A 10464-nucleotide genomic window follows, 5' to 3' on the forward strand; every position below is an offset into this window, starting at 1 on the left:
ATAGCATTTTTATTTGTCATATGCAAAAAATATATTAAAGATATAATTATTTATATTTTTTTATTAGTTTAAATTAAAAAAAAAGTGATTTTACAGTATAAAAATAAACATAAACTAATGCATGGAAAATATGAGTAACACTAATATTTTATAGTCCACAGCAAGTTTTGTGATTTGTAGTCATCAATTAGTCATCATTAATATTTTTAATGATATAAAATTATATCTAATAGTGTGCAATTATTTACTTTTCTTTTGTTGGTTAAGTGTTGGCCAAATTTTAATAAAAATATTAATCTCTTAAACTTTCTCATAAAAAGTATTATATATACATAAAAAATTAATTACTAAATTAATTAGTAATTACCATGTATTCTTACGTAAATAAATCTGCCTTTTAAACATGTCAGGGTTTTTGGTCATAAAAGCTTTAACAAGTGCCCTAAATACAAATATTTTTAATTGAATTTCGAAGTTTAAATCGGCGAAACACCCACTTGAATTGCGGCATCCTATTTTAATTTGTGAAATTAACATTTTTGTTTTGGACATGACTTCTCTTTTTTTAGATCTTGTAAAAAATCTTTATAGATCTTTGTTGGTGGGTTGTAATTTGTAAACCATAGATTTTGCATCAGTGTGCCGGAAAAAAGGGCTTTACAAAATTATTAAAAACGGATCGCAATCCAGCGGCGGTCAAAAAGTCAAGAGTCAAATCATTCAAGTATTTAATCTCCAAAGTCACCGCACCTATTCGGCTCAATTTTTTGGGCATATAAATTTTAAGATTTGGATCCTTTAAAGTTTGAATTTCACTTTAGAAAGTAAAGTGTGATTTTTTATTTTTAAATAATTTTTTTTCATATTTATTTTTGATTTTACCTATAAAATTAATGGTGAAAGATCACACTTTACTCTTTAAAGTAAAATTTAAAATTTAGAGGATCCAAATTCTAAATTTTATGTCTGTTGCCAATGAGTCATAGCTCACACGGCATTCCGCCCCCTCTCCATCTCAAAAGTCTCGGGTTTGAGTCCTACTAGCTACAACCGAAAAGAAGAAAATTGGTAAGTATGTGAGGAGTGTGTGGGTGTGTATTGTGTACTTAGGATTGTGGATTGTCCAATCTACCGACAAAAAAAAAAATTAAGAACACAAATTAGATAGTCCGATTTGTGTGAGAGGAAAAATTGGAGAGTCCGATTTGTATTTTTAAATTTTTTTATTTTAAAAATAAAAATTGGATTGTCCGATTTTAATATTAATTTTTTTTAATTGTCTAAAACACAAATCGGACGGTCCAATTTGCTCTTGACACCACAATTACGTAAAACATCCATACACTTCATAACTACGTTCTACACCACTTTTCCTTCCATATCTAAATTAAAAAATGCACCTATTCATCTAACAAGCATCAACCTTTTTTTTCTTTTTTGTCATTAGCCATATTAGCATTGCACCAAAACTTACAAATAAATTGTGGGTCAACATTTCTATTCTTAATTTGGACTAAATCATGATATTTTGAACGAACAACACACACATCCATTTCCGTAGCTGGAAAAAGGATGAAGAGTTGAATAATAATATCAAATGGGATATGTGAGAAAATATTCAATTTGATATCTAAAATTATACTTGAGTTTTAATTTAGTCTTTAAAATTTTAATTGTTTCAATTTAGTCTTTAAATTTTTTAATTGACTCTGTGACGAAAATCACCGCAAAGACTAATATGATTAAATTTAAAAAAATTAGAAACTAAATTGAAGCAATTAAAATTTTAAAAATTAAACTGATACTCGAGTATAATTTTAGGGATCAAATTGAACATTTTCTCCAGATATGCAAAGTAAACTATAGGGTCCATATAATAATAGATAAGATAAAAAGACGATAAAAGGAGAAGGCATAACATAACATAACACGTTCGGAGACCACTTCTCACATGCTACAAAGACGAGAGAACCAACTTGAAGGGACGGATAAGTCTTATTATGCATATATGCTGATCATTGTTATTGGTGTGGCATATATTATATATGCTATGTAGTGTAACTATAATGGTTGGCCCAATGGCATTGGAATTCAATCCAATAATAATAATGCTATGTTCATAGTTATATACCCTAGCTAGTATCTTTACCGCTTATTTCAGTTCCAACAATCAGAAGGGAAATAAAGCTCTGCTGTCAACTTGCTATACAAACTAAAAAGTTAGATACTTTTATGCTTCTATATTATCCCTTTCCCTCTATGTGGGCATGCATGGACCTTATCTTACAACTTCATTCCATGCACCTTTCCTTTCATGTTAATTCTATTCCCTTAATTACAATCACATCATCTAGTTAATTATTCACGTGAAACAAAATTGAATTAAATTAACGTGATTGCTATGGTGTCTAAAAAATGGTATTTAATTTATTAAAAAATGTTAGAAATTAATATTTAATTTAAAAAATAAATTAAATAAAAATTAGATATTATAAAATTAGTCTATAAAATGAGTATGATCATTACATACTAAAACACATCAAATAGAAAATAATCTAATATTATTTTTTGTTTTGTTCAGATTCCATCTTGTGTATGGAGTAACTCATTGGTTACAACGAATTAGTTCTTAGTTTGTTCGACAAGATACTGTAAAAAAAAAAAGTTGATATCATTTTTCTTTTTGGCACCCCATTCTCTTCTTCCCGACAAAGTGAGCTATACTTTGAATTATTAATGATTTTGCATTAACTCTTCCCCGTTCAAATATGTGACACCTGATAAGTTGAATACGTACACCAAAAAAGTTGAATATGTACATAGCATTAAATAGGGCACATTACATTTAGATTTAAAAAAAGAAAAAGAATTTTATAGCTTCAAATTTAGTTGTTATGAAATTAAAAGAAAAACAAATGAAAATATACACTTTGCTTTCAATAAACAAAAGCTTAACAAGCACACTCATAATATTCCATTAGAAAATAATAACTTGCAAAAGATCAATTTAGCACACATTTCATCATTATACATAGCAATAGAGACTTTTTTTTTTTTTTTTCTGGAAATGATCTAAAAACTTCAGGGACCTTTTTAATGGAACAAAAAGTGCAAGAGCTGTACCACTATAAGTTGCTTTCAATATAATGCTTCATTGAAAGATCAAATTGCATTCGGATTTCGGACCACTTCACTTTGATTTTGGGAAACCTTTTCCTCATTTTTTTTTGGGGTCATAGTTAACAGATTTTTTTAAACAAATAAATATTTTTATATTTTGGTCAGAACTCAGAAGCAAGGAAAAATGGAAGCATGCCGTTCGTTTCTTTTTGTAAACAGAGTAAGTATGAGATTGGGCTTCTAAGTTTCATACGGCCCCAGTCCAATAATGCAACTTGGAGTATGACAAAAGAATAGCCCAACATGCTTGCCATCACTTTGATAGTCACTCACAATATTTTGGGCCTTTATAGTTGGATTAGGCCACACGGATTATTGAGAGGCCCAAATGAATGAATGAAATGAGCGAGAAGGATACGCCACGTATAGGAGAATATGTGCCTGGGTCCTAGTAATCTGATAGTGAGAGATAAGAAGAGAAGGAAAACATAGGAAGAAGTTAAGTAGAGACGCGTGGTGGGTGATTGAAGGAAGCAGCAAAAACGAATAAAATAAGAAACACAATGGGACAAATGGTAGTGGGTTCACCGTTCACATGTGGGTGGAAAATTGGGTATGGTTGGGAACAGTAGCCAAATTGCATCCATCAAAAGAGAAGGAAGCCTACCCTCACGCAGATGAGGCTTCGTATTGATAGAAAATTTGAGTCCAAGGACTCCTTTTAGTGTGTGTGAGTACGAGAGCCTGTAGCGTAATTAAAAAAAAGAACTTTGTATCCCTGACCAAATCAAATATTTTTTATAAGGAGCTAAGTCAGTTTAGTTTTCTGCTTTTGCTGTCCCTTGTCACTCACATGACATCTGGGCCCAATCAACGTGAATTCACTACCGTTCTTTTGATCAACAAATCACACATTAAAGAGGTGTTTAACTTTGTCTGTGTTTAACCAATTGGTAATTACATGTTTTGGGATTGGAAATCGCACTATTTACAAATTCCAGAGAAGCACAGATACCTTGAGCGATAGAATATTCTTGCACTAAGTAGACCGCAACGACCATCTTCCTTCTATTATCACCACCTCGTCCACCCCGAGAACGCCACGTCATCACAGGAAATCTCGTAGGCGTCCTACGTGGAAGAACAAGTGTACATGCAGGCTTCCAGAGAATTTCCCAACTGTCTCCAAATCCCAACCGTTCAAAACCCCTTTCTAAATCACAGTTACCCTCCAAACGGATACTCTCTTTTCTCTTTCTAGTTTCCGTGTTCGTCTCGTTCGTCTTCGTCCTCGTAAAGCATATTCTGCATTCTCCCAAAGAACAAAAAAAAAAAAAAAAAGGGGAATTATTGGGGTTTAATTGTGGTAGAGGTTTAGGTTTGGGAGGAGGTTGAGGTTCGGGTTCATGGCGACCCAGCGGCAACCTTCCACCTCGTCGAACGCGTTTTCGTTCCTCTCCAAGGGTTGGAGGGAGGTTCGTGACTCGGCCGACGCGGATCTTAGGCTTATGAGGGACCGAGCAAACTCGTTCAAGAATCTAGCCACGTCGTTTGACAGGGAGCTCGAGAATTTCTTCAACTCCGCGCCGCCTCCCTTCGCCGTGCCGGCCATGCGCACCGCCGGGCCCCTTCCCCCGCCGGCCGAGATCGATTTCGTGAAGAAGCTGCAGCCGAAGCTCAAGGAGATTCGGAGGGCGTACTCTTCCCCTGAATTCAGCAAGAAGGTTCTGGAGAAGTGGCGCCCCAGGGCAACGATTCGGATTGACCTTTCTGCGATTCGAAACGCCATCGTTTCGGAGGTGGAGGAGGAAGACGAAGATAGCGATACTACTGTGGGGTTTGAGAGGGGGAAGAGGGGGCGGAGGTTGAGCTTGAAGGAGTTTTGGGGCGAGTGGGTTGGGGAGGCTGAAGGTGAGGGTAGTGGTGGTGGTGATTGGGAACCAATTCGAGCTTTGAAGAGCAGGTTCAAGGACTTTGAGAAGCGTAGTTCCTCCTCTGAGATTTTCGATGGCTTCAAGAACAGTGAATTTCTCGAGAAAGTCAAGTCCAGCCTGGTATGCTTCCTTCTCTTTCCTCTTTTTCTGCAACTTCAATACTGTTAATTTATGCTCTTTATTCTGTTCTTTTCTTTGTTTAGTTAAATTTCAGCTTGAATTGCAAGTAGGTTCCACTTTTGTTCTTTCTATTTTCACACTTACTATTTTTAGGAACTGGCTGTTGTTTAGCTTTTTCACAATTTCTATATGCACCTCTCTTTTTTTTTTCATCGGGGTTTTTTGTTCATGGGGTACAGATATTCATATAATCCTTTGTCTGAGAGTAGTTTTTGCAAGAAGAATTCGATAGAGGGTCTGTCGACTTTCTAATTTATGTCTTTATGTGTGTATTCATCAAAGCAGCTATTCTACTGAAAATTATCTGTAGTGTTAGATTAATTTTACTGTTAGAAGGAGGATTATTTCTTGTTATTATCCATTCGCATGCAATTAGTGAGTTCAATGCGTCTGTTGACTGGGATGGAGTGGATATTGTGATTTTTCTTTTTCTTAGTCCTTTTTAGTTTTTTGTAAATAACATGTCAAGTGTATATACATGTGAATGTCATTAACTAACTTCCTCAGAGTTGGATTTTGCTCATTTGAACATCAATTTGATGACTGTTTCATTCTAAGGACTATTTTCTTCTTTTGTTGCAGAAATCAATGCGCTGGGATCATCAAGACTCAAAGGTTTGTGACTACTTGCGTTTAATTTCTTTTGTTTATATAAATGTTGATGTTAAATATTGTGCAACTTTGTGGAAGGATATTAGAAAATCCTGTAACTGGAAACTGGGAAGTTCTACCTTTCCTTGCATATATAGGAATGTAGGATACCTCATAGAATACACTAGCTCATGTTCCCAAACCCATTATTCCTTGGATTTTTTTTAGTTGTGTCCAAAAATGTCTCTTATGTTTATGGGCATAAAGTTTTCAGCTGGTATCGTATTCATGTGAGGGGGGCTATCTTTAATTGAGACATCATTACACCATTAGGATTTGTTGTGAAAAGATTAAATAAATAAAAGAGGTGCAAAACGAAATAGGGGATGAGAAACTCAAGCATGATAAAAATGCTATCTTCAAATAGTTGTTTTCATGATAAGGGTGTCATTGTCATTCTTCTCCTTGTGTTATAATTATTAACTTTTTCTCTGTACTGGTTCTTTTATGTTCATCTGTTGCAGGAAGTGCCACCATTGGACGTACCAGAACTTCTGGCCTACTTCGTTAAACAATCTGGGCCATTTTTGGATCAACTTGGAGTTAGAAGAGGTACATGATTCTACTATTTTGTATGTGATTTTGCGATGCTTTCTCACTTTATACATCATATGTGGATTGTTGGTATGTATCTTATTTTGATAAGTGATACCTTTTAGCAACATCCTCTCTTGTACTTGAAAGTGTTTTTCAGTCTCATAATTGTTTTAATTATTCAATCACCAAGTCAGATTTCCTTCCTTTCTTAAGTCTTCAACAATTATATAAGTTTTTTTGGTCTCGGAATAATAGAACCGGAAGGAAAGAATCTGCAGAAGTTGTTAAACTTCCGCCTTCTTCTTTTTGGCATTCATCTTGCTAAGCTGTATCACAGTGTTATTCTTGTTGTGTGGTTGGCAAGCCAGAAGGTGTCAGCTTCTGATATAATTGTTAGCTGCTTCGTTGCTTAATTATTCAACAATGTGAATTAGCATAGTCACTCATTTGGTGCAACTTTCTAACAAGGGGCGTGTACTTGGTGAGTAGATGGAGACCATACTCAAGGACACTAAAAAACCACAATTAACTTTGTTTAGAAGTAATTTCAGAAGGTTGCATACCAGTTTGTAACCCTAATATAATGTAGGAAACATACTTTTCAAGTGACATCAATCATGTTAGATCCAGATGATTATTTAATTAGTTATTTGTCAATGATTTGATTTCTCAAAATCATTTAGTATTACTGTACAGAACCACTATCAAGTTGAAAACGTAGATCCACTTACCATGGATATAAAATTTCGTTAATCCATACTGTTTCTACTACGAAACTCCATTTTCCTCCATTAAAATTAAAATACTTTGTCACATGATTTTGTAAATGAAAATATATATTGCTTGATTACATTCTTTTAGTTACTTAAATGTTGTAATATTTTGGGGCCAGATCAATGTTGCATGGGTAGGCAGAATTATATGTTTGCTTTATTGGTTATAGTGTTCTAGCTCTAGAAACTAAGATATATCAAATATGTTATTTTGCTATGGTATGTTTGATCTTATCTGCCACTTAATTTTGATGATTTGTCCAAATATGATTGCATTTCAGACATATGTGACAAGATAGTGGAAAGCTTGTATAGCAAACGCAAGAACCAACTTCTGTTTCAGTCTCTTTCTGGGGATGAATCTTCTGTTCTTGAGAATGGAAACATAAATGACGAGTTGGATTTGCGAATAGCAAGTGTCCTTCAGAGCACAGGTCACCGGTATGATGGTGGATTGTGGACAGACCGTGGAAAACCATTGGACAATGAAAGACATGTTGCAATAGTCACAACTGCTAGTCTTCCTTGGATGACTGGAACAGCTGTAAATCCACTGTTTCGAGCCGCATATTTATCACAATCTGCAAAGCAGAAAGTTACTTTGCTGGTTCCTTGGCTTTGTAAATCAGATCAAGAACTTGTTTATCCCAGCAATCTCACTTTTTCTTCACCAGAAGAGCAAGAAGTTTATATACGTAGCTGGCTTGAGGAAAGGATTGGTTTTCGGCCAGACTTCAAAATTTCTTTTTATCCTGGGAAGGTAACATTTTCATCAAGTTAGTTTTCTATCAGATTTTGTATTATTACTGTCAATTCTTACAATTCTTACACTTCCTACTTGTGCATAGTTTTCAAAAGCAAGACGAAGTATTATTCCTGCCGGAGATACTTCTCAATTTATACCATCCAGGGATGCCGATATTGCTATCTTGGAAGAACCGGAACATTTGAATTGGTATCATCATGGTAAGCGTTGGACAGACAAATTCAACCATGTTGTTGGTGTTGTCCATACAAATTATTTAGAATATATCAAGAGGGAGAAAAATGGAGCGCTCCAAGCTTTCTTTGTAAAACACATAAACAACTGGGTTGCCAGAGCGTACTGCAACAAGGTATAATACTTTTCATCCAGTTAGACTGGATAAACTTTGATGATAACTAGAAATAATTTTGGCATTTCTCATGATGAACTTGTTAGTATCAAGAGAGAATTAAACTAAACCTAAGGAACCAAATTATGTTATATTCAGGTTCTTCGTCTCTCAGCTGCCACTCAGGATATGCCCAAGTCTATAATTTGCAATGTTCATGGCGTGAATCCCAAGTTCTTAAAAATTGGAGAAAAGATTGCTGCAGAAAGGGAGCTAGGGCAAAAAGCCTTTACAAAAGGAGCATATTTCTTGGGAAAGATGGTATGGGCGAAGGGATATAAGGAGTTGATAGATTTATTGGCAAAACATAAGACTGACCTTGATGGCTTCAAGTTGGATGTATTTGGAAATGGTGAGGATGCTACTGAAGTGCAGAGTGCAGCTAGAAGGTTAAGCTTGAACCTCAACTTCCAGAGAGGAAGAGACCATGCAGATGACACTCTTCATGGGTAAGAATTATTTGAAAATTGTGATTCATTTAATAATAAGTTAACTGGAAAGCTGAATGTTATGTGAATTTCTGAATTAAATGGGGCGAATAATAACTTTTTAGTTGCATCTGTTGCAACATGGACATGAGATATATTTTATCTTTTCCATCATCATGCTTCATGCAAGCAGATGCTGATAGCGAACTTGCTTTTATGAAATCGGTTCTTCTTTGACACTTTATTTACTTTCTTGAAGGTACAAAGTGTTCATAAATCCAAGCATTAGCGATGTGCTATGCACTGCTACGGCTGAGGCACTTGCCATGGGGAAATTTGTAGTTTGTGCGGATCATCCGTCAAACGAGTTCTTCAGGTCATTCCCCAACTGTTTGACTTACAAGACATCAGAAGACTTCGTTGCAAAAGTAAAAGAAGCATTGGAAAATGAGCCTCATCCTCTGACACCTGAGCAAAGATATCAACTTTCTTGGGAGGCTGCTACTCATAGATTTATGGAATATTCTGAGCTTGACAAAATCCTGAACAAGGAAAAGGATGGGGCAAACTCAAGTACAGATAAGAGAATGATGGCTAAGTCCATGTCACTGCCTAATCTGTCGGCTGCAGTAGATGGTGGCTTAGCATTCGCTCACTACTGTCTCACAGGAAATGAATTCCTGAGATTATGTACCGGAGCAATACCTGGGACACGCGACTATGACAAGCAGCATTGTAAAGACCTGAATCTCTTGCCTCCACAGGTAGAAAATCCTATCTATGGCTGGTGAATAAACTGGCTAGTTCGAATTTGAGGAGGAGGAGGAGGAGGAATATTAGAGACGCTAGATTATGATAAGCAGTACTGTAAAAAAGGGTTCATATCTCTTGGCTGTAGGTAGAAAATTTTATGAATGTCTGGTCAATAGGTTTAGTAGCTTGAATCTGTAGTTTCTGTTTGTTTGTAATTAGAAGCCTGTAAGTCTTGGGTCCTTAATTTTGTAACTTATTTGTTTTTTTCTTTTTTGTTAAGTGATGTAGTTCATTACAAACAAATAATATGTAGAATGCTAATCTATGTTTGTACTTTGCACCATGAAATGGCAAGAAGAACGTCTCCCACGTAATACGAAGTAAAATGTTACGACTCAGATTCACGAATATGAAACTGGTCTTATAGCTTTTGAGGATTTGAGAAGGAACAAGGATTTGTTGTTCCTTTTTTTTTTTTTTTGAAAAACTTTATGATGTTATGTTCAGGCCATGGAAGTATGGAACAAGGATAAAAATCTCAACTATTCAATGATTTTTAATTTTTTATTTTTTAATGTAATTGAAAATTTCTTTACGCGATTGGAGCTGAAAGTAAATCAATGATAATCAAGCTGGAGTCTACTAGTCTAGGATATCTAGCCCAGGCAAATTCACAGGCTACCATTTAGTCATTATTTACAATAACTTTTTTTAATTATTATTATCTGATGAGAACAAGTCCGTTAATTAATTTGTTCCTTTAGCTAATTAACTTTTGACCAGTGACCAGCAAGATATTCTTTGTGAAATGTCAAGTTGACATCTTATATTATATTATATACCATCTGAGCAAATCATGACTAATGCACATAACATACTCTCAGAAATTAAAAAAGAGACTTCATTTTTGCCGATGGCTAAGTACATACATTGA

The 10464-nt window shown here is 35.0% G+C and overlaps 1 protein-coding gene across 1 annotated transcript; it reads left to right on the forward strand.

Annotated features, from left to right (window-relative positions):
• Positions 4463-9916, forward strand: LOC107622579 (digalactosyldiacylglycerol synthase 1, chloroplastic; the record flags this gene model as incomplete). The annotated part of the gene is given in 7 exon segments (XM_016324523.2): positions 4463-5174; positions 5817-5849; positions 6350-6437; positions 7477-7955; positions 8044-8310; positions 8449-8798; positions 9037-9916. Coding segments are annotated over 7 exon segments (2397 nt in total). The 3' UTR covers positions 9569-9916.

This window comes from Arachis ipaensis, chromosome B10 (assembly GCF_000816755.2).
Source record: "Arachis ipaensis cultivar K30076 chromosome B10, Araip1.1, whole genome shotgun sequence".
Classification (NCBI taxonomy): Eukaryota; Viridiplantae; Streptophyta; class Magnoliopsida; order Fabales; family Fabaceae; genus Arachis; species Arachis ipaensis.